The sequence below is a fragment of the Eleutherodactylus coqui genome, chromosome 3 (assembly GCF_035609145.1).
Source record: "Eleutherodactylus coqui strain aEleCoq1 chromosome 3, aEleCoq1.hap1, whole genome shotgun sequence".
Classification (NCBI taxonomy): domain Eukaryota; kingdom Metazoa; phylum Chordata; class Amphibia; order Anura; family Eleutherodactylidae; genus Eleutherodactylus; species Eleutherodactylus coqui.
Genome location: NC_089839.1, coordinates 12768357 through 12793221, shown reverse-complemented (window position 1 = coordinate 12793221; position 24865 = coordinate 12768357). Strand labels below are relative to the sequence as shown.

Sequence of the window (24865 nt, the reverse complement as noted above, 5' to 3'; positions counted from 1 at the left end):
GGTGGAGCATCCCCCTGCACAGCGAACTCACTTTGTTTACATAGTAGCGGAGGAGCCCTTTAATGAGGCCCGTAGACCGCCTTGTAGCAGGCGCATCTGGATACTCGGCGCACTGTTAGCCGCACCGGTAGCCGGCCGCGCTTTCTAGTGTTTATGCAGACACATTCCAGGCCGGCCGTGCGAAGAAGGAAGGAGAGGCAGGTGTGCGCCTGTTTATATACAGATTATGTGCTAAAACCAGGACCAGATGTCTGCTCCATCCAGGGAGAGCGCAGGTCAGACAACCGCCGCTTAGCAATAGGATAAAAGGGAAGTCTGCCGCGCGGCCGTCCGCAGGAACACAGCCCACTCCTTCAGAAAATAAACCGGGGCTGCCATGGCGCTCAGATGCCGATCCCCGATTAACAGTCTGCGACTCCGGGTATTTGTATATCAGGCAGCGACCCAACAGCTTATTTCCTGCACGTGTGCTTAATATAACGTATCCATGGGAATATTAACTATCAACCTGCCAGAAGGAATTCCATGTTATGGAGGAGGTGAAAGAGCAAGTCCATCCGCCATGAGAAATATATAAGGGGGTATTATAGTAGTTATATTCTTGTACATAGGAGGCAGTATTATAGAAGTTATAGTCTTGTACATAGGGGGCAGTATTATAGTAGTTATATTCTTGTACATAGAGGGCAGTATTATAGTAGTTATATTCTTGTACATAGGGGGCAGTATTATAGTAGTTATATTCTTGTACATAGGAGCAGTATTATAATAGTTATATTCTTGTACATAGGGGGCAGTATTATAGTAGTTATAGTCTTGTACATAGGGGGCAGTATTATAGTAGTTATATTCTTGTACATAGAGGGCAGTATTATAGTAGTTATATTCTTGTACATAGGGGGCAGTATTATAGTAGTTATATTCTTGTACATAGGAGCAGTATTATAGTAGTTATATTCTTGTACATAGGAGGCAGTATTATAGTAGTTATATTCTTGTACATAGGGGCAGTATTATAGTAGTTATATTCTTGTACATAGGAGGCAGTATTATAGTAGTTATATTCTTGTACATAGAGGGCAGTATTATAGTAGTTATATTCTTGTACATAGGTGACAGTATTATAGTAGTTATATTCTTGTACATAGGGGGCAGTATTATAGTAGTTATATTCTTGTACATAGGGGGCAGTATTATAGTAGTTATATTCTTGTACATAGGGGGCAGTATTATAGTAGTTATATTCTTGTACATAGGGGCAGTATTATAGTAGTTATATTCTTGTACATAGGAGCAGTATTATAGTAGTTATATTCTTGTACATAGGGGGCAGTATTATAGTAGTTATATTCTTGTACATAGGGGGCAGTATTATAGTAGTTATATTCTTGTACATAGGGGGCAGTATTATAGTAGTTATATTCTTGTACATAGGGGGCAGTATTATAGTAGTTATATTCTTGTACATAGTGGGCAGTATTATAGTAGTTATATTCGTGTACATAGGGGGCAGTATTATAGTAGTTATATTCTTGTACATAAGAGTCAGTATTATAGTAGTTATATTCTTGTACATAGGGAGCAGTATTATAGTAGTTATATTCTTGTACATAGGGGCAGTATTATAGTAGTTATATTCTTGTACATAGGAGCAGTATTATAGTAGTTATATTCTTGTACATAGGGGGCAGTATTGTAGTAGTTATATTCTTGTACATAGGAGCAGTATTATAGTAGTTATATTCTTGTACATAGGGGGCAGTATTATAGTAGTTATATTCTTGTACATAGGGGGCAGTATTATAGTAGTTATATTCTTGTACATAGGGGGCAGTATTATAGTAGTTATATTCTTGTACATAGGGGGCAGTATTATAGTAGTTATATTCTTGTATATAGTAGGCAGTATTATAGTAGTTATATTCTTTTACATAGGGGGCAGTATTATAGTAGTTATATTCTTGTACATAGGGGGCAGTATTATAGAAGTTATATTCTTGTACATAGGGGGCAGTATTATAGTAGTTATATTCTTGTACATAGGGGGCAGTATTATAGTAGTTATATTCTTGTACATAGGAGCAGTATTATAGTAGTTATATTCTTGTACATAGGGGGCAGTATTATAGTAGTTATATTCTTGTACATAGGAGTAGTATTATAGTAGTTATATTCTTGTACATAGGAGCAGTATTATAGTAGTTATATTCTTGTACATAGGAGGCGGTATTATAGTAGTTATATTCTTGTACATAGGGGGCAGTATTATAGTAGTTATATTCTTGTACATAGGAGCAGTATTATAGTAGTTATATTCTTGTACATAGGGGGCAGTATTATAGTAGTTATATTCTTGTACATAGGAGTAGTATTATAGTAGTTATATTCTTGTACATAGGAGCAGTATTATAGTAGTTATATTCTTGTACATAGGAGGCGGTATTATAGTAGTTATATTCTTGTACATAGGGGGCAGTATTATAGTAGTTATATTCTTGTACATAGGAGCAGTATTATAGTAGTTATATTCTTGTACATAGGGGGCAGTATTATAGTAGTTATATTCTTGTACATAGGAGCAGTATTATAGTAGTTATATTCTTGTACATAGGGGGCAGTATTATAGTAGTTATATTCTTGTACATAGGGGGCAGTATTATAGTAGTTATATTCCTGTACATAGGGGGCAGTATTATAGTAGTTATATTCTTGTACATAGGGGGCAGTATTATAGTAGTTATATTCTTGTACATAGGGGGCAGTATTATAGTAGTTATATTCCTGTACATAGGGGGCAGTATTATAGTAGTTATATTCTTGTACATAGGGGGCAGTATTATAGTAGTTATATTCTTGTTCATAGGAGGCAGTATTATAGTAGTTATATTCTTGTACATAGGGGCAGTATTATAGTAGTTATATTCTTGTACATAGGGTCAGTATTATAGTAGTTATATTCTTGTACATAGAGGGCAGTATTATAGTAGTTATATTCTTGTACATAGGGGGCAGTATTATAGTAGTTATATTCTTGTACATAGGAGCAGTATTATAGTAGTTTTATTCTTGTACATAGGGGGCAGTATTATAGTAGTTATATTCTTGTACATAGGGGGCAGTATTATAGTAGTTATATTCTTGTACATAGGGGGCAGTATTATAGTAGTTATATTCTTGTACATAGTAGCAGTATTACAGTAGTTATATTCTTGTACATAGGAGGCAGTATTATAGTGGTTTTAATCTCGTACATAGGAGGGAAGCATAATATCAGTTATGTACAGACACACGTAAGTGACCCTATTGAAGTCACGTATGGCTATTTAGATTCCCATTTTCGGGTATAATATGGGATATATTATATGTAAGCACTGGTACTTAACCTATTACTAGTAGTAATGTTGGATAAGCTGAACATCTAAAGAAAATCTAACAAGTAAACACGCAGTACAATAATAGTACTATTACTCCTCTCGGATGGATTACGTTTTTTTTCTGTTTTCAATCCGATGTATCTTATGGCTGCACCTTATAAATGCAATAGGAAGATGGAATCCATCTTAATAACGAACGAGTGTGACTGCAGAAGAGGATTCTGGGACATGGCGAGATTACAGCACACTCGGCATGACTCCCTGCCTCCTCCGGTGAGGCGCTGCGGTTTGCCGCTCAGAGGTTTTGGCTCCCCTCTCCCGTCTACTAATGAGCTTCTTGTAAAATGAAACTAATAAAAAAAAAAAAGAGAACTTCCTCGGAACTCGGATCCAAACTCTGGCCGACCTGCGATGCACACAAAGCGAGATTCCTAGAGCGCCGCATATCTGAACGCACGGAAATCTGGACGTGTCGCCAGCAGAACCTATCAGTGCCGGTGAGATGAAATATGGGGATTTGGCAGGATTAGAACGTTTGCCTGGAATCTAATGTAATGATACTTTGTGCGCAGGAAGAAGTAGCTGGACCCGCACCGCGCAGTCTGCTCCAGGAGAGCGTTTTCTTGTTGTCGCTGTCAGCCAAGACAAATCTGCTCTTTGTGTTATCGTTCGCAGTCCTGGCATTGGCGCAGAGCAGAATTCCTAAAAAATGTTCTCCTGTGTTACCGAAACAACAGAAGTCTTCCTCGCTCGGCCCGGATTGGAAACACATGCGTCCGGCAGCTCCAGCTTTATGAGTCACTGCAAAGACATCTCCAGCGGCAGCAATTCATATGTAATTGGGGAGGGGGTACTTGCTCCAGTACAACTGCTCCAGAATGGTTACGGCTTTGTTTCAATAGCGCTAGAAAATGTAAATGGGGTTTCCGATTTTATGTTAATGCAGCGAAAAGTTCTACAACTTTGTAATATACTTTGTGTTTTGATTTGTCACGTTTGGTAAGATCTCTGCTTGCTGATAGTGAATGGGGAACATATTTATATTAATTAGGCTTTGCAACAATTGCATCCAGTCTAGACAATCCTCCAGAAGCTTAACACATCAGCAGCACAAATATTCTTCTTGTCCTGATAGTTTGCTACAATGTATCTGTGCAGGTACAATGTATCGATTCTGCTCACAGAGCATTGTCTAGGCAGGATACAGCTATAGGAAGCCCTTAGCTGCCAGAAGTAGAATAAGTCTATAATAAAGCATTGGAAGTCATTCCAAAGGTTGCTGCCGACCGACGGAAGTCCACGCTGCAGCGTATTTTTCACGCGATACGCCCCCGTGTGAATGGACGAGAAAAAGCAAATTAACCCTTTCCAATCCACTGTCTGACCTCTGAAGACATTATTATTTCAGGCTGTACAGCTCTGATGTTTAAAGACGTCCGTCGGGGTTCTCTTGTATATATTGCCAGCCTTTCTGCTGTCGGAGCCTATCCAACGTGTCACCTCATGCAGTACTGGCCTTAGCCAGCAGATAGCGCCGTTGTGTAACGGCAGAAAAAGAGTAAGCCCCCTAGGAAAACCAAGATACAAATTGGATTGGAAAGGGTTAATCTCAGGGCTCTATCATGGCCATTCTTCATTGATGCAATTTTTGGCCGCGATGCATGGCTTGTGTGAATAAGACCTAAACCTGCTGCCCCCTATGAACATAATATATGGAGATGTTGTTTAGACTCTGGGTGTGAACAAGAACCCATTCAGTCACTGACAGGAGGAGAGATTGGAAATGCTGAAGAACCTATAAAGTAGATGAAAAGTTCACAAGGATAAGAAAAAAGTAATGTACGGCCAAAGGGATAAGCGAGAAGCAACAGATGCCATGGCCAGGACGGGCGAGCGGGATCACGACTGTGAAAGGATGGCAGAAATATAGGATGACTCTGGGTGGCACAATAGTGGGGCACCGTCTACGCTGGCCTTCAGTCACACGCATGATGCCACATGTATAGGGTAAGAAAGGGATAAAACTCCTAAAAACAGAAATGTGCATTGCAATAGACAGGGTAGGTGATGCCACAGGAGGGCTGGCAATGGCAGCAGACGTGGGCAGGGGCAGCAGACGTGGGCAGGGGCAGCAGAGGACGACTAGATCAGTAGTAAGGCAGGGTTATACCGCAGACGGGGCGGCAAGAAATTTTGCTGAATCTTCTTTTCCCAGATGACGACTTTCCTCCCCGGTGAGTCAGTGATTGCACATGGTGCGTCCCCTCGTACGCTCATACCAGGAATGCCGGAGACGGAGTCTGTGTTATTACCACATGTGACCGACGATGGGAAACTGTTACAGAAGGCAGATGTGTACGGAGAGCGCATTACTATCTGATGCTTTCCACATCCTCTGCTGCAGAACATCGCCGTTATATCCCATAGAGACCGCCGGTCTAATGTAGCAGGAACGGACACTTTGTTAGATCCCAACCCTCTCATGATTACAGTTTCCCTCTATGGAAATTATTCCCCAGAGTGCAGCATAAAAGTTTTCTGTGGATCCGTTTCAGTGTGAATCCACATTAGATGGGAAAATCCAGCGATCGGAGCGACTTCCAATGAGGTCGGGTCATCGGTGCTAGACTAGCCGGGTCGGGATGTCACTGCTAACTGCCTGGCGTTCTCACGTAACGGTGTGGAGAGTTTATAAAGAATGGCGCGATCAAGGAAAACATCCAGCTAAAGGGGATCCTGTGGATGGTAACAACTCATCACTGAAAGGGGTCGGAGGAGGATGTCAGGAATCGTTCTGCACAGTCAGACGAATACAAAGCTGGTGCTCCAATTAATGTGTCTGAATGCGTAACTTGTCCTTCCTTACACGCATGGGCTATAACAGCAGTTCCAGCGCCAAGAGAAACAGAAAGGCGAACTCTATCACTGAGCAGCGGAAACACATCTCCTGGTCAGATGGGTCCAGATTTCTGTTGCTGATGGGAGATCAGAATTTGGCACAAGCAGCATGAATCGCTGACCCCTTCCTGTCAGCTGGTCAGAACATGTCAGCACCTCCATCTAATCTGCAGGGACTACAAAAAGCTTCCTGTCCGCAGGGGCCGATATTTCTGAAGAATGATGAAATCACCTCGTAGAATCCATGCTACAATGAATTGCTGCAAGTCTTACGGCCAAAGGAGATCCAACGCGCTACTAGATGGGGGTCTCTGATAAAGTGGGGGCTATACTGAAGGAAAGGACAGCACCAGGTAATAGAACTCCCCTGTGCTGTCCAGGAGGAGAAAAAAAAAAATCACAATTTCCTATTCTTGTTGCAGGACAGAGACGGTACAAACTGCCAGCCAGCAGAATTGAGACTGCAGCTCTGGATGTGACTGGAGTAACACTAAGTCAACTATGCATCACCCGATTGGAAATGGCGCAGCAACACTGAATCGCCATGCTACCACAGACATCAGATATTCCAATACTCCACAATATAAGACGGTCCCTTTATGAAAATCCCACATTATCCTGAATTTCTGTGCCGCGTTTTCAGACTTTCTGGATTTTGATGATGAAGGGTGCGTAAGCTCTTTAAGACCACGCAGTAGAGATGGATGCCGGTGCCAGGGCCGTGCGGCTGCTCAGGAGCACTTTGCTGGCATTTCATTAGACCTAACTAAATGATTTTCAGTATCGGAGTATTTGCTCCCAGCTGAGTTCATTAAATGGAATCAGGTCTTCTATGAATACCCAGAGACCTGGCACACATCCTGCGGCTCCGACGCCAGAGAGAAGGAAGTCTTCCTCATGTCTGCCTACAAAACACAACTGCAATTCGGAATATTAACCCGAAAGGAAATGGCGAGCCGCGAGCGAGCCCAGGAATGTGCGCTCCCCCCCTGTAGACGAGGAGCAGGCTGTATTTCTACGTGCAGCACATGCAAGCTGCCCCTTTATATACCCTTACCTACTTGTGAGGTTAGCTGCCCCTTTATATACCCCTAACCTACTTGTGAGGTTAGCTGCCCCTTTATATACCCCTAACCTACTTGTGAGGTTAGCTGCCCCTTTATATACCCCTAACCTACTTGTTAGGTTAGCTGCCCCTTTATATACCCCTAACCTACATGTTAGGTTAGCTGCCCCTTTATATACCCCTAACCTACTTGTTAGGTTACCTGCCCCTTTATATACCCCTAACCTACTTGTTAGGTTAGCTGCTTCTTTATATACCCCTAACCTACTTGTTAGATTAGCTGCCCCTTTATATATACCCCTAACCTACTTGTTAGGTTAGCTGCCCCTTTATATACCCCTAACCTACTTGTTAGGTTAGCTGCCCCTTTATATATACCCCTAACCTACTTGTTACGTTAGCTGCCCCTTTATATACCCCTAACCTACTTGTTAGGTTAGCTGCCCCTTTATATATACCCCTAACCTACTTGTTAGGTTAGCTGCCCCTTTATATACCCCTAACCTACTTGTTAGGTTAGCTGCCCCTTTATATACCCCTAACCTACTTGTTAGGTTAGCTGCCCCTTTATATACCCCTAACCTACATGTTAGGTTAGCTGCCCCTTTATATATACCCCTAACCTACTTGTTAGGTTAGCTGCCCCTTTATATACCCCTAACCTACTTGTTAGGTTAGCTGCCCCTTTATATACCCCTAACCTACTTGTTAGGTTAGCTGCCCCTTTATATACCCCTAACCTACTTGTTAGGTTAGCTGCCCCTTTATATACCCCTAACCTACTTGTTAGGTTAGCTGCCCCTTTATATACCCCTAACCTACTTGTTAGGTTAGCTGCCCCTTTATATACCCCTAACCTACTTGTTAGGTTAGCTGCCCCTTTATTATATACCCCTAACCTACTTGTTAGGTTAGCTGCCCCTTTATATACCCCCCCAACCTACTTGTTAGGTTAGCTGCCCCTTTATATACCCCTAACCTACATGTTAGGTTAGCTGCCCCTTTATATTACCCCTAACCTACTGGTTAGGTTAGCTGCCCCTTTATATACCCCTAACCTACTTGTTAGGTTAGCTGCCCCTTTATATACCCCTAACCTACTTGTTAGGTTAGCTGCCCCTTTATATACCCCTAACCTACTTGTTAGGTTAGCTGCCCCTTTATATACCCCTAAGCTACTTGTTAGGTTAGCTGCCCCTTTATATACCCCTAAGCTACTTGTTAGGTTAGCTGCCCCTTTATATATACCCCTAACCTACTTGTTAGGTTAGCTGCCCCTTTATATATACCTCTAACCTACTTGTGAGGTTAGCTGCCCCTTTATATACCCCCCCCAACCTACTTGTTAGGTTAGCTGCCCCTTTATATACCCCTAACCTACTTGTTAGGTTAGCTCCCCCTTTATATACCCCCCCCCAACCTACTTGTTAGGTTAGCTGCCCCTTTATATACCCCTAACCTACTTGTTAGGTTAGCTGCCCCTTTATATACCCCTAACCTACTTGTTAGGTTAGCTGCCCCTTTATATACCCCTAACCTACTTGTTAGATTAGCTGCCCCTTTATATACCCCTAAACTACTTGTTAGGTTAGCTGCCCCTTTATTATATACCCCAAACCTACCTGTTAGGTTAGCTGCCCATTTATATACCCCTAACCTACTGGTTAGGTTAGCTGCCCCTTTATATACCCCTAACCTACTTGTTAGGTTAGCTGCCCCTTTATATACCCCTAACCTACTTGTTAGGTTAGCTGCCCCTTTATATACCCCTAACCTACTTGTTAGGTTAGCTGCCCCTTTATATATACCCCTAACCTACTTGTGAGGTTAGCTGCCCCTTTATATATACCCCTAACCTACTTGTGAGGTTAGCTGCCCCTTTATATACCCCCCCCCCCAACCTACTTGTTAGGTTAGCTCCCCCTTTATATACCCCCCCCCCCAACCTACTTGTTAGATTAGCTGCCCCTTTATATACCCCTAACCTACTTGTTAGGTTAGCTGCCCCTTTATATACCCCTAACCTACTTGTGAGGTTAGCTGCCCCTTTATATATACCCCTAACCTACTTGTGAGGTTAGCTGCCCCTTTATATATATCCCTAACCTACTTGTTAGGTTAGCTGCCCCTTTATATACCCCCCCCAACCTACTTGTTAGGTTAGCTGCCCCTTCATATACCCCCCCCCCAACCTACTTGTTAGATTAGCTGCCCCTTTATATACCCCCCCCCCCAACCTACTTGTGAGGTTAGCTGCCCCTTTATATACCCCTAACCTACTTGTTAGGTTAGCTGCCCCTTTATATACCCCTAACCTACTTGTTAGGTTAGCTGCCCCTTTATTATATACCCCAAACCTACTTGTTAGGTTAGCTGCCCCTTTATATACCCCTAACCTACTTGTTAGGTTAGCTGCCCCTTTATATATACCCCTAACCTACTTGTGAGGTTAGCTGCCCCTTTATATATACCCCTAACCTACTTGTGAGGTTAGCTGCCCCTTTATATACCCCCCCCCCAACCTACTTGTTAGGTTAGCTGCCCCTTTATATATACCCCTAACCTACTGGTTAGGTTAGCTGCCCCTTTATATACCCCTAACCTACTTGTTAGGTTAGCTGCCCCTTTATATATACCCCTAACCTACTGGTTAGGTTAGCTGCCCCTTTATATACCCCTAACCTACTTGTTAGGTTAGCTGCCCCTTTATATATATCCCTAACCTACTTGTTAGGCTAGCTGCCCCATTATATACCCCTAACCTACTTGTTAGGCTAGCTGCCCCATTATATATCCCTAACCTACTTGTTAGGTTAGCTGCCCCTTTATATACCCCTAACCTACTTGTTAGGTTAGCTGCCCCTTTATATATACCCCTAACCTACTTGTGAGGTTAGCTGCCCCTTTACATATATCCCTAACCTACTTGTTAGGTTAGCTGCCCCTTTATATACCCCCCCCCAACCTACTTGTTAGGTTAGCTGCCCCTTCATATACCCCCCCCCCCAACCTACTTGTTAGGTTAGCTGCCCCTTTATATATACCCCTAACCTACTTGTTAGATTAGCTGCCCCTTTATATACCCCCCCCCCCAACCTACTTGTGAGGTTAGCTGCCCCTTTATATACCCCTAACCTACTTGTTAGGTTAGCTGCCCCTTTATATACCCCTAACCTACTTGTTAGATTAGCTGCCCCTTTATATACCCCTAACCTACTTGTTAGGTTAGCTGCCCCTTTATTATATACCCCAAACCTACCTGTTAGGTTAGCTGCCCCTTTATTATATACCCCAAACCTACCTGTTAGGTTAGCTGCCCATTTATATACCCCTAACCTACTGGTTAGGTTAGCTGCCCCTTTATATACCCCTAACCTACTTGTTAGGTTAGCTGCCCCTTTATATACCCCTAACCTACTGGTTAGGTTAGCTGCCCCTTTATATATATACCCCTAACCTACTTGTTAGGTTAGCTGCCCCTTTATATACCCCTAACCTACTTGTTAGGTTAGCTGCCCCTTTATATACCCCTAACCTACTTGTTAGGTTAGCTGCCCCTTTATATACCCCTAACCTACTTGTTAGGTTAGCTGCCCCTTTATATATACCCCTAACCTACTTGTGAGGTTAGCTGCCCCTTTATTATATACCCCTAACCTACTTGTTAGGTTAGCTGCCCCTTTATATACCCCTAACCTACTTGTGTCTATATAATTCACGTGACATGACTTGTTCCTGCTTAAGCTGCTTCCACAGTTTTTGGAGTCGGCCATTGATCATCGGTGTGTCTGTACCGCTAGCACCATTAAATGGGCTTTCCCGAACTCTAATATTGATGAACTAAGGTTAGATCCTTAAGATAGGTCATCAATGCCTGATTGATGGGGCTCCACCACTGGGGACTCCCCACCAACTAGCTGTCTGAAGAGACTGCTACTCTTGGGCAATCTCTTCTCAGGCCAGTGACATCACGTTCATCAGTCACATCACCCGAGAGCTGCTCAGTCCCGTTCAAAGGAATGGGACTGAGCTTGCTGTACCAGGCACGGCCACTACGACATGAATGGCGCTGTGCATGGTATGCAGTGAAGAAGCTGCAGCACTCACAGCCTCTTTAATCAGCTGACCGGCAGACCTCCCAAGCAGTGGACTCCTGCCAATCAAATGTTGATGACCTGACCTGAGGATAAGTCATCAATATTAGCGTCTCTGAAAACCCATTTCCGCAGTGGAAAGTCTGCTTCAATTTCCACATCAAAAATATGTCAAAATCCGCAAATTTGGTGGGGATTTTGATACAAATTCACAGCAAAATCTGCACCAAATGCAGCGGATATTAATGCAGATACGCACCAAAGTCCGCCATGTGTGAACGTACCCTAAAGGGTTCTCTGACCCCAAAAGGGCTAACTCTTTAATCAGTGGTCAGGGACTGCCGGCCCCGGTCATATGGTGATGACAACAGAAACGCTGCTAAATGTGTACCATACTAATTAGGGGCTGGGGAATCCCTCTTACCCTTTCCACCATATACACTGGATTCATTTAACCCCTTCCAGCTAGATCCACCAATAATGTAAAGCTGGCATATACAGACCTCACAGCCCACCAACTGCTGTCTGTAGACGGGTGCCTTTCCTTTTAGAGAAGACTCTGCTTTGGCTTTTATCCCTAATCATGTTAGAAGTCGGACATTGACTTATAGTGAAACTATCTTCCAATAGGTGGCGCTGCAGAGACATTATATCATCTACCATTTGCATATCAAATTTCCCAGAGGAGCATTGCATGACATATAAGTCTCCTCAAGCCTACTTGGTGCCCTCCACAAGGAGAAACAAAACCCCTGCATACCCATACACTGTAAACGGTTATTCCTATCCTGTAAAGTAATGGCATGTTACTGGGATATGTCACCACGTTCTGATCAGTGGGACTCCAAACTTTGGTACCACCACTGATCCCAGCAATGAAGGGACCATCCATAGGGATTCAATATGCAAATTCAGCCATGAGAGAATTGAGGCTGCTATCTGAATTTCAGACTTTAGACCACTTGACAAAAATTAAGGCCGATTTACACGGGACGAAGGTTGGGCAAACGATGCCTGACACTCATCCCCGCATGATCTCGCTCCCGTGCTCTTGCACAGGAGCGAGTATCGCTGGCTCGCTCAGCATGGGGGCCGGGCAGCTGGAGGAGATTTCACTCCTCGCTCTCCCTCGCCCCTCTCCATTGCCTTAACATAGTGACCGTTCAGTACTGAATGGCTGCTGTGTTAAAGCAATGAAGAGGGGCGGGTGAGAGCGAGGAGTGAAATCTCCTCCTGCCGCCACGCTGTGAGCCAATGATACTAGCAACCGTGCAACAGCAGGAGAGCGAGTACATGCGGGGACGAGTCTCGGGCATCGTTTGCCTAACAGTCGTCTTGTGTAAATGGGGCTTTACTCTGTGATGCATCCATTGGCACTGGCGTAACTATAGGGGATGCGGTTGCACCCAGGCCCAGGAGCCTTAGGGGGCCCATAAGGCCTCTCTTCTCCATATAGAGAGCCCAGTACTATGAATAAAGCATTATAATTGGGGGCCCTGTTACAGGTTCTGCATTGGGGCCCAGGAGCTTCAAGTTACGCCTCTGTCCATCGGTAATGCATCTGCAGTGAAGACAAAGCCTGCGGTTCATTTTTGGTATTCGGCAGTGAAAAAGATGAAGAAATGCAATGTTATAAGGACACAGAGACAGAACATTGAATAAACCGCCTACCTTGGGTTTTCAACTTGTCTATTTCATCTTTTAAGGATTTAATTTCTAAGTCTTTGCTTGCTGTGACAGGGCCATCTACTGCCGAATACTGAAGAGCCTGGACAGCCTGGGTGGATTCTGGGGGAAAAAATAATTAATGCAAAATGTGGAACTGGTTATGTATTGGAGTAAATCAGTCACACTGACTGCATAGGCTTCTGTCTCCATCAGTTAAAGGGAACCCGTCACATCCTATCATCCCATAAACTAAGCTTATCGGCTTATAGGACAAAGGGCCCTGAGTCTAGAGGTGTGACTCTCCTACTCATCTGCCTCCCCATTCCCTCTCCGTCACCGCAAAGCTGGTTCTCAGTGCATTGAGGTGGACTCCTGAGTGGGCAACAAAAGTGAAAAAAATCACATACGGAATGGGAGGAATTGGGCTAAACAGCAGCACCTGTCAAAAAGACTTGGGTATACTAATAGATCATAGACTGAACATGAGTTAGCAATGTGATGCAGCAGCCAAAAAGGCAAACACAATTCTGGGATGTATTAAGAGAAGCATAGAGTCTAGATCACGTGAGGTCATTATCCCCCTCTACTCTTCCTTAGTCAGACCTCATCTGGAATACTGTGTCCAGTTCTGAGTCCCCCACTTTAGAAAAAGACATAGACAAACTGGAGTAAGTTCAGAGAAGAGTTACCAAGATGGTGAGCGGTCTGCAAATCATGTCCTATGAGGAACGGTTAAAGGATCTGGGAATGTTTAGCAGAAGAGAAGGCTGAGAGGAACCTTAATAGCTGTCTACAAATATCTGAAGGGCTGTCGCACTGCAGAGGGATCAGCCCTATTCTCATCTGCACAAGGAAAGACTAGAAGCAATGGGATGAAACTGAAAGGGAGGAGACACAGATTAGATATTAGACAGTGAGGGGGATCAATGAGTGGAACAGGTTGCCACGGGAGGTGGTGAGTTCTGCTTCAATGGAAGTGTTCAAACAAAGGCTGGACAGACATCTGTCTGGGATGATTTAGTGAATCCTGCACTGAGCACGGGGTCGGACCCGATGACCCTTCCAACTCTACCATTCTAGGACTCCTTCTCTTCATTTGTGTGCCTCTCATGATGGACATTGTCTGAGCGCATACAATGGATAGGAGTCTGCCCGATGGACACAGCACTGGCTTAGCGGGTGGACAGAGAGGGAACAGGGAGGCAGATGAATATGAAAGTCACATCTATAGACTCAGCGCTCCCTATCCTATGAGTTCATGATCTTAGTTTATGGGCTCAGAGGATGTGACAGGTTCCCTTTAATAACAGATAGACCAGAAAGAGAAGCCAGCATGAAGCAAACCTTTATCTGCCCACAGACATTAGGTAGATGTATGATCAGCCATAGAACAGTACTTCCAGCATAACATTCAATCAGCCGCTACACTAGCTGGTATTTTTGTGCCTTCCTCCAACCAGCAGAGATCAGCTGACCGTCATGGGTGGCTGGATTTGAAAAAGTTGTCCGAACTGGAAAACCCCATTAAAGGGCCTTTTCTGCAGCCCAATGATCAGGCAAGAACATTGGCCAGGATCCTGGTTTGCCGATCATTGAGCTGTATGGATGTGCTGCGGAGCGCCTGATGAACGCTCATTTGTTGGGTGATTGCATCGTTTATACTGCACAACAAATCCGGTTTGTTGCAGCATATCTCCCAGTGTAAATGGGCCGCCAACAATGATGAAGCTTCATGCAGACAAATAATAACCGGTCATCCCCTAATACTCCGGACCGGCCAGTGTAAACGCCAGGCAGACACACATTCATAGACTGTCGCTTGTCACCATTGCATTATTGGTATGTGTAGAATGACCCTTAGGGTGGCTTCACGGGGCACAACTACTGTCTGAATAGCGGCTTGAAATAGAAGCTAGAGTGTAATAATGACTGTTATTAGTGCGCTCTTACACGGTCTTATTTTCAGGGGATTTCGAATCATACTTACCTAGCAGGTGCCGTCCGAGTCCCTCTCGCTGGACTCCGAAGCGCTCTTGTTTCAGTCCTAAGCCACCGACAGAAGATCGCTTTTTGGTAACAGGGTTCATAAACCCCGCCTCCAGGAAGCGATAGCTCTGATTGGTTCTCGAGTGCCATGGCTCAACCAATCAATACAGCGCTTGAAAAACCAATAATCGAGTGCTGCATTGATTGCTCAGCCGCGATGCTTGAGAACCAATCAGAAGCATCGCTTGCTGGAGGCGGGGTTTATGAACCCTATTACCAGCAACCGATCTTCTGTTGGCGGCTGAGGACTGCAAGCAAGAGCTCCGGAGACCAGCGGCTAATGTATTGCTTTTTTTTTCATGTAGTGTAATCCCACCCCAGCCCCAATAAAAAAAATCAGAGTAGGGCTTATTTTAGGGGTAGCTCTTATTTTCTGTGAAACACGGTATGTGCAAGCTCTCTTCGAGTGAACACTCACTGTTACGGTCTCTCGCTGGTTCGACTGATAACTTGCATGCATTTTTGTATTCTCAGGAACCAATGAGCACTAAGTGGGAAGGCAAAATGTTCAAAATGAAAACGGGAGCCAATCAGTGATCGGTAGGTGGTGTAGGCCGAACAAGCACACAACTCCCTGCAAAGTTGTTGGGTTGTCGTTGAAAGACAACAATGACCCGATCACAACGATTTGGACGATAGTTGTCCCATCTAAAGCCATAAAGTCTTTCTCCCTTCCATCTAGGTTACCTTGCAGCTTTCTGCTCAGTTCAACCTTTTCTTGCTCCAAGCGCCGTATTCTTCTCTCGTACGCCTCGGTGGCCAGGCTGTCCTCTAAGGTCCGCTGAACATTGTCATCCAGGTCGGTGCTGGACTTTTCCAAAGTGCATCGCAGAGAACTTCTGTCTGAAAGTACACTGAACGAGAACAAGAGGTTCACAACCAGGACGACGGACATGTCAATGCAACCAGCCAAACAGACTGCAGCTTACCAGTTACTTGTGTAGGTGAACCCCACAAAAGGGAGATGGTGCCCAGAAAATCCAGTGTGAGTTGGTGGAGGCATTGTCTCCTACAGAGAGTGCAACAACGAGAAATGGAGATTGCGTAAAACATAAGAGATGAATGCAAACTGACCAGGATGACTGAACACAACTTTTTCCAGAACTTCCCATCACTGACAACCAGGTTCTCATGTCAGAAGGGGCAAACCGGCCTCTCTGCCAGCTTAGCAGTAACCCTGGCACTGAGGGTCAGGATACGGAACGCCTCAGCTGGCACTGGGGGTCGGGATACAGAACGCCACAGCTGGCACTGGGGGTAGGGATACAGAATGCCTCAGCTGGCACTGGGGGTCGGGATACGGAACGCCTCAGCTGGCACTGGGGGTCGGGATACGGAACGCCTCAGCTGGCACTGGGGGTCGGGATACGGAACGCCTCAGCTGGCACTGGGGGTCGGGATACGGAACGCCTCAGCTGGCACTGGGGGTCGGGATACGGAACGCCTCAGCTGGCACTGGGGGTCTGGATACGGAACGCCTTAACTGGCACTGGGGTTCGCAATACGGAATGCCTCAACTGGCACTGGGGTTCGGAATACGGAACACCTCAACTGGCACTGGGGGTCGGGATACGGAACGCCACAGCCGGCACTGGGAGTCGGGATAAGGAACGCCACAGCCGGCACTGGGGGTCGGGATACAGAACGCCACAGCTGGCACTGGGGGTCGGGATACAGAACACCACAGCTGGCACCGGGGGTCGGGATACAGAACGCCACAGCTGACACTGGGGGTCAGGATATGGAACGTCTCAGCTGGCACTGGGGGTTGGGATACGGAACGCGTCAGCTGGCACTGGGGGTCGAGATACGGAACGCCTCCGCTGGCACTGGGGGTAAGGATACGGAACGCCTCAGCTGGCACTTGGGGTCGAGATATGGAATGCCACAGCTGGCAATGGGGGTCAGGATGTAGAATGCCTCAGTACTTACACAATTTTTCAGACAGTCGTCGTCCACATCGAAGTTGGATGTGTCAGTCGGGCTGCTGACTTCTGGGATGTAAGGTGCTTCACAGTTCCGAATGTTTTCCCAGTCGATGCCAGCAAAAAACGGGTGATTCTTAAAATCATCGATCCCGTTCTGACCCAAGCGATGCTCCCGGCTGCAGATCAGCCGTTTTATTAAGTCTTTTGCGTTTTCAGAGACGTCCGCTAACTGAGACGGGAATTGGAACCGCTCCTGGTAACAACAACAATATGGTGAGACTTAAAACCAAACTCAAGTCTCTTCTGTCATTATAAATCCTAGTCCGCCATTCATTGGTAATGCGGCAGCACTCCGGTTCCTACACGGGTACAGCCTACAATCACCAACAGGGAATCTTCTTAGCAGTGCCGCAGCCATGTAGATGCCAAGGAGAGCTGATTAGCTGTCCAGCGACTCTCCGCTCCGGCAAATACTGGGGCCAGTGGCTGATTAGTATAGGGAAGATCTGGGCGATCATCTGCAACCCAAATCTCCAGGGGATCCAAGGCTGCCAAATCTGAGCAACCATCTTTACAGGCTGCCAGTCACTCACCCAGAAGAAGCTGTATTACAGCCTCATCGCAGCGCGCCCCATATATACCCTCTTCTCCTGCACATACTGCACCGGGGGCAGAAGAGAGGGAGATGCTGAATATGGGACGATGGGGCGACAGGGTTTGGAATACAGATTCTCCCTTGTGAGGGGCACAGAAGGAGCTCCATAACTTTGTGGGGTATAGAGGGCGCCATATTACTTTTGGAGTAGGGAGTGACCTCCATTATTTTAAGAAGGCAAAGAAGGAGTGGGGCTAAAGAAGGGGCACCATTATTTTGTGGGGCTAAAGAAGGGGCACCATTACTTTGTGGGGCTAAAGAAGGGGCACCATTACTTTGTGGGGCTAAAGAAGGGGCACCATTACTTTGTGGGGCTAAAGAAGGGGCACCATTACTTTGTAGGGGAGGGAACTTTATTACTTTGTGTGAGCACAGAGGGGCATTATTACTTTGTGGGGGCACAGAGGGGCATTATTACTTTGTGAGGGCAAAACAGGGCACCATTACTCTGTGGCAGGAGAGAGATCTATTACTTTAAGGAGGCAAGGAAGGAGTAGGGGTAAAGAAGGGGCACCATTGCTTTTTGGGGGGCAAAGGGGGCACCATTACTTTGTAGGGGAGGGAACTCTATTACTTTGTGTGAGCACATAGGGGCATCATAACTTTGTAGGGGCAAAAGCGGGCACTGTTACTCTGTGGCGGGAGGGAGATCTATCACTTTGTGGGATCACAGAGAGGGTACTATTACTATGTGGAGGCTCAGAGAGGGCTATTGGGGGTAGAAGCAGGACAAAGTGAGTGTGCAGAAGTGAGCAGAGAGAACTGGAGTAGCGGTGCCAACAACTATACTTACAGGGCAGGACAGGGGCCCGAGTTATGTCCATAGCCCGGGGCCTATGGTTTACCTAATCTGCCACTGCCAGGAATTCCCGGTCAGGAGACCCAGGTTTACCTCCTGCCTGCTCTTATGGAATATGTAGATTACCCCTATACTGGACTGTGACAATACAGAACTAGAGCAACGCACTCACTTTGTGGTTCATGATCTTCCCATAAGTCTCCACTAAGGACTCTGCATAAAACGGCGTTTCACCATAGAGCATCTCGTACATGCAGACCCCCAGGGACCACCAGTCACACTCTGGGCCGTACTTCCCCTTCCCATCTTCCATCGCCTGGAGGATTTCAGGAGAGATATAGTCCGGAGTCCCGACAGCGACCGACGACTGGACCTGGAGAGAGGACATGTGTTAATACGCAGATTTACAGGACTGAGAGTCGGGAGACAACCACAAGGGGGCAGCAGTGCTGTGCTTCACCCTGACCTTTCACCTCCGCTCCGGTGCATTCTGGAAGCGCAGACATAAGGCACAATATCCGTGCAAAAGCATCCGAGCAGACGGACATCCTCGGGCGTGAACCGAATTGTGCTCAGTGTGCAAAGGCAGATGCGGTGGAGCAAAACAAGGTGCCTATGAGCCATGCACCGTCTGCTCGTACCCCTGGTCCTGCTCTCTCCAGTATGCAGCTTCCTATCAGTGAACGCTACTTTAGAATTTTTTTTTTTTAATACATCTTAAGTTGACCGTATAAGACTAAAAACAAGCAAAAAAAAAAGTCGTAATACTAACATCACTGGATTGGGAAACGCGACAAAAAGCCACAAGGTCCTAGCAAAGTAGAATAAATAATCGTTAATTAATCATTTTGTACAAACTACATCATATACAGTTATGATCCTGCAAGTCAGGACCAAGACCCCTTTAAAAATTCAAGATGGCGGCTCAGTACAACCTTTTTTACACAGTGGGCCTCATTTATTCATAGCAACCAATCAGAGCTCAGCTTTCAGTTCTGAAACTGCTGTAGTAAAATAAAAGCTGCGCTGTGATTGGTTGCCGGGGCCAACAAGGACCATCTAAGGCCGGATTCACATGAAGGTATTTGACTGCAATACTGAGTGCATAGAACCCATTAACCCTTTGCAATCCAATTTTGATTCAGGGTTTCCTAGGGGGCTGTCTCTTTCTGCCATTATACAATGGCTCCATCTGCTGGCTAGAGCCGGTACTGCGGTATGAGACATGCTGGAGAGGCCCCTGACAACAGAGCGGCCAGTAATGTACAGTAAGAATACCCTGCCGGACGTCTTCCAACATCAGAGCTGTACAGCCTTCAATCAGAATGTCTTTAGACGTCAGACAGTGGATTGGAAAGAGTTAATATCGATGGCTTCGTTCACATAAGCGTATTTTGCCGTGGATTTTAAAGGCTGAATCCACATGGAAAATCCTGCAGTGAATTCCACCCTCAGAGCTTCTTATCCGATTCCTCTTGAGAAGAGTGGCGCCAGTGGCGTTTCTGAGCTTCTGGTGTCCAACGACTTCATTATAAGACAATACTGAGGGGGAGATGTGAAGCCCCCGATGGACCATCCCTTGCCCTCTCCAAAAACATATTTCTCCAAAAATTAGCATTATTGCTGATATCAAGCAATCACTGGGCTGCTTTCATTCCTCCAGAGCTGAAATCTTATGATAAGCAACAATGGCAAAAAAAAACCCACTAAACATTTCCGTATCTTGGATACGGCTTCCATCTTGCCCTTCATCTCTGCACTGTATGGGATGGGGGTGCCTGTATTTATAGGTGATGTGTAGATCCCACCAATCACCTGGAGGTGCGATATAAGCGGGTCAGATTCTTATTATTTGGGGACGCTAGAGATCCGCAGCTCCGGTTGCTGTAAAATGCTGCAGCCCAATTCCGTGGTGGACTATCTGCGGTATTTCCACTCCGTGTGAACATAGCCGTAGGCTGTCACTGTGATGCGATGCGGGAAACATATCGCAGCATGTTCTATCTAGTTGCGTGCTCTCGCAGCGCCGACCCAATTGAAAGCAATGGGAGAGCTCTGCAATCCGCTGTGACAGACGCAGTAGGGATTCCCTTCATCCCTGCAGTGATGCCAGGCTGTTTTCACATGGATGGCGAGGATGATATCGGGCCGTGAATCCCAGCCTGAATTCGCCCACGCCATTGTGATCTGCATCAGAATCTGCAGCACATTTTCCGCTACAGATCCCCATGGGAGTCGGCACAATTCGCCGTGGCGTTTGACGCGGATCGGCGGCAGGTTTCAGCGGAGGGAGCGACGTCTGTTGTAGATCTGCAACAAAATGCCCCAAAAAATGTTGCAAATTTTTCTGTGAATTTTCTCACGATGGAAAACCGGCAGCGAATTTGCCAAAAGTGTGAAGACAAGCGATGAGAACGCGGGACAACTTACCGTTCCGTCTTCCATCAGCTTCAGACAGGAGCCGAAATCTGCCAGGCGAATGTGGCCGTTCATATCTAGCAAGATGTTATCAGGTTTTATGTCTCTGGAGGGGAAAGATGGGAAAAGCATCAGCAAGAGGACATCATGAGATTGCATCAAGCACAATGGGGAAACCCCGCGGCCGAACGCAACGCAAGAAGGGATCAATAGACAGGCCTAGAAGATACAGATGGAGCAGAGTCAGAATTGTCATTTAAAGAGGTTGCAAGTTATCCCCTACCCACGGGATATCTACAAGATATGGGATAACTTGCTCATGGACCCCACTAATTGGAGGTCCCATATTCCCCTCACTGCGGGGTTACTGCACCCCTACAGGGAGGAGGAGACTGAATGCAGCGCTGGTAGCACAAGCGCACTAGCGCTCCATTCACTTTCACTGGGACTGCGGAGAGAGCGGCATCTGCTTGGGTATTTCCGTCAGACCCATTGAAATGAATGGCGTGCTGATCGCGCATGCTTGACCAGCGCTCCCTTCATACTGACTTTACTGCAGGGAGAAGAAGAGACCCCCGCAGTGACAACAGGACATGGGAAACCTATTCTTCAGATCGGCGGGGGTCACAGCGCTGAGACCCCCACCGATCAGCAGGTTATTCCCTATCCAGCTAATAGGGGATGACTTGTAATTGTGGTACAACCCCTTTGACTCTATTACCTGCAGTCCTATTTTGGGGGGGCTTTCTTGATCACTTTTATTGCGTTTTTTTGGGGGAGGCAAAATGAACCCCCAAAAAATACATTTGCTGTGCAGGATAAAAAGTTAATTATTGTAAAGGCCGCTACAGATGCAAAGATACCAAACGTGGTTTTTTTTAATTGATTTATTTTTTTATACATTTTTTATACACCTGTGTAGGGGATCTGAACCTGTTGTTACGATCGCTCTGATAATACACTGCAGTAATTCTGTATTGCACTGTATTATTGCTATTAATAGAGGTCATAGGCCATGGCACACTCAAACACCATTGTCCAGCGTCCGATTGCCATAATACCCCTTCGGGACTCAAGCTTACATAGCGGAGGGCTGATGACATTAGAGAAGGGGCATCCTCCCTTTGTTAAAACCTTTACACACTGCGATCAACATTAATAGTGGCATTTAAGGTGGCGCGCCGTTTCTTTGTTTTCATTGGTCACCGTCTGGTTTATTCCTATGAAAATGAACACATGGATTCACCATTGTGAGACAGATCTAGAAACAGATTACAACGCAGATCACTCAACTTGTGGAGATCCAGTTTTTCGTGCAATGATCCTTGGGAAAGGCATGCAAATTAGGTCTCCTTCAGAAGCAAAGTGTCTCTCTAATGCCAGGAAGCTACCTGAAGGTGGCACTGGAGAGGCAGGTTTCTTCAGTGTTCTTTATGATGGTGGTTCCCTTTAAATAACATCAATCCCTTGCGGACATAATCTGTATTATGGCCATACGTCCCTGCACTATGGGAACCGTGTGCTGATAAAAGGGCAATCCTTTGGAGGAATGAACAGACTTCCAATTTAGATTAAAAAATAGGATGTGCTGCGATCTCTGGTAGAGATTTGGGCTGGACGGCGGACCCCGACGCTGAGATTCCAGGGATGGAACAGGTCACCGCTCCCAGCAGACAGCATGAAAATCAAAAGCCTGACTGTGAGCCTAAGAAAACAGCGAGTATTTATAACCAGCCAGACGGTGAGCGCCAGCGACACGCGAAACAAGCGGCTTATCAGGTTATTTGTAGCCACGAGGATTGAAGAACAAATGCGAAGGTAGTTTTACATGTACCCGTCCGTATACTCATTCAACCGCGCCAATCACAACCGGGAACGCCCATCATGCTCACTCACGGCTGCAGGGGGACCGTATCTTTCTGCTTCCTCACTCAATAATATCATCAATGATCTATTCTGCGGTCCTCGTTTTGAGAAATGACATCAAGGAGATCACAAAAAGCGATGTACAGATCATTATAATTTGTATAATAGGCCATACTGCCAAAAGGCCCCCCAGAGCAGCGCTCACATATACATCCCAAACAGACCCCGAAGTAAATACAACTCAAGACCCCTATTTAAACAGACCCCAAGCAAGACTGCTGAAACAAATATAGATTCCAGACCAGACCCTCTAGATAAATACAGACCCCACACCAGCCCCCTTAAACTAATACAGACCCCAGACTGCCCTGACCTTCTAAATTATTACAGACCTCCTAAAAGATCTAAACTAATACAGAACCATGACCACTATACAGACCCCAAAATGGTAATAGACCCCAGAAACACTAAACTAATAAACACCCCACAGTGGACTTCCTAAAAGATCTAAACTAATACAGAACCATGACCACTATACAGACCCCAAAATGGTAATAGACCCCAGAACCACTACTCACAGATCTAAACTACCCACTCACGGATCTAAACTAATACAGAACCATGACCCCTATACAGACCCCAGAACCACTACTCACGGATCTAAACTAATATGGAACCCAGACAACTCTAACGACCCCCTAAACGGTAATACAGACCCAGAACCCCTACACTAATACACACCAGACCCCAGATTAGAATATTAATACACCCCAGATCAGACCACCCAAACAAGTCAATGCAGACCCCAAACCAGACCCCCTACATAAATACAAACCCCAGATCAGATGCCGTAATGAAATACAGACCCCAAACCTCATAAACTAATCCAGACCCCACACCAGACCCTCCGATCCTGGCCTCTCCTTGTTCCCATAGCTTGCAGTACTTTTCTCTCCTGGCCCTCTGCAGCGGCGCTTGGGAGAAGAGGACGACGATCTTTAGAAACTCTTCTGGGTGATCTCCCCTTTTTTGCGGATGTCCTGAACATCCTGGGGGAGCAGACAATTATACAAGTATCTGCTAGACATAAGTCAAACTTTAGTTATTGCTCTAAAACTCCACACTGGAGAGGAGAACGGGGGCCGCGCCATTCTATGAAGACACTGTGGACACAGAGGAGAAAACAAGGTCGCGATCTGCCCCGGGCGTGGTGACTACAGGGCAGAATTAGCCCAGATCCAGAACAGGACTGGCAGCTATAAGAGGCAATTGGCACTATCAGAGTCCGCAGACCGGCTTATCGCCTGCAGCAGAGCTCTGTGGCGGCAAGCCAAAGATTAAAAACTAAGGACTGTTACCAGGCCGGCTAATTCACGTCAAAGCTTTAAAGAGTGCTCTGGCACGCCGGCGTATTACTGCCCGTTAAAGGAGCGACTCTCTTAAGCTCCTTAGGAATGTGGGGGCCATCTGCTGATGCCATCTGTCACAAAGAAAGGGCTGCGGTGGAATCTGAAATATTTTCAGCTGTTGCTCAGAGAGTCGCTGCCGACCCCATAAAGAAGCCGCACGGATAAAACCGTCCCGCTGCGTTCACATCAGATCCGTAAGAGCGTTCAGGGTCGGTCGGAGGATTTCCTCATGTATGCTACCGGACGAATTGGAATACGGTGGCGTCTGTGCCCCATGGGTACCCATTGGAAAAATAAGTATTCCCCATGGTACCCGTTCGTTACAAGATTCCACTGTATGAAATAACGTGGCAGACTGCGCTACTTTATATAGCAAGGTGTTCCGGCATACAGCAGCCCCACAGACGCCAAAAGGACGTCCGGTGTGCATGTGGCCTAGGGAGACATCTGACATAGGTGTTGGGAGGTAAACGGACCAATGAAATCAATGGGGTCCATTCATTACATATTGCGTGCGCAAAACTCTGTGTGACACGGGCCTTAAGCGATCCAGTTTTCACGTTTCTCCCAGTCTTTGTATATAAACAGCTACCACCTGACAACCAATCAGATCCCGCAGCGATGTGCTGTTGTCGGGAGCCATG

The 24865-nt window shown here is 46.0% G+C and overlaps 1 protein-coding gene across 6 annotated transcripts in view; it reads right to left on the bottom strand.

The window, feature by feature from the left end:
- Positions 1 to 24865, bottom strand: part of CDC42BPA (CDC42 binding protein kinase alpha) — a 183641-nt gene that overhangs the window by 63988 nt on the left and 94788 nt on the right. For 3 of the 6 annotated variants that reach the window (XR_010791138.1, XM_066595127.1, XM_066595129.1), the window contains exons 6-12: positions 20959 to 21052; positions 19301 to 19339; positions 18701 to 18901; positions 17079 to 17327; positions 16076 to 16155; positions 15834 to 16000; positions 13104 to 13220 (exon numbers count right to left, since the gene is read on the bottom strand). Coding sequence is in view for 5 of the 6 variants with exons in the window: in XM_066595127.1 (XP_066451224.1) it covers positions 13104 to 13220; positions 15834 to 16000; positions 16076 to 16155; positions 17079 to 17327; positions 18701 to 18901; positions 19301 to 19339; positions 20959 to 21052 (947 nt within the window). In the remaining variant the exon portion in view is untranslated. The remainder of the gene's footprint in view (positions 1 to 13103; positions 13221 to 15833; positions 16001 to 16075; positions 16156 to 17078; positions 17328 to 18700; positions 18902 to 19300; positions 19340 to 20958; positions 21053 to 24865) is intronic. The other 3 variants (XM_066595130.1, XM_066595126.1, XM_066595131.1) reach the window with 1 other exon arrangement.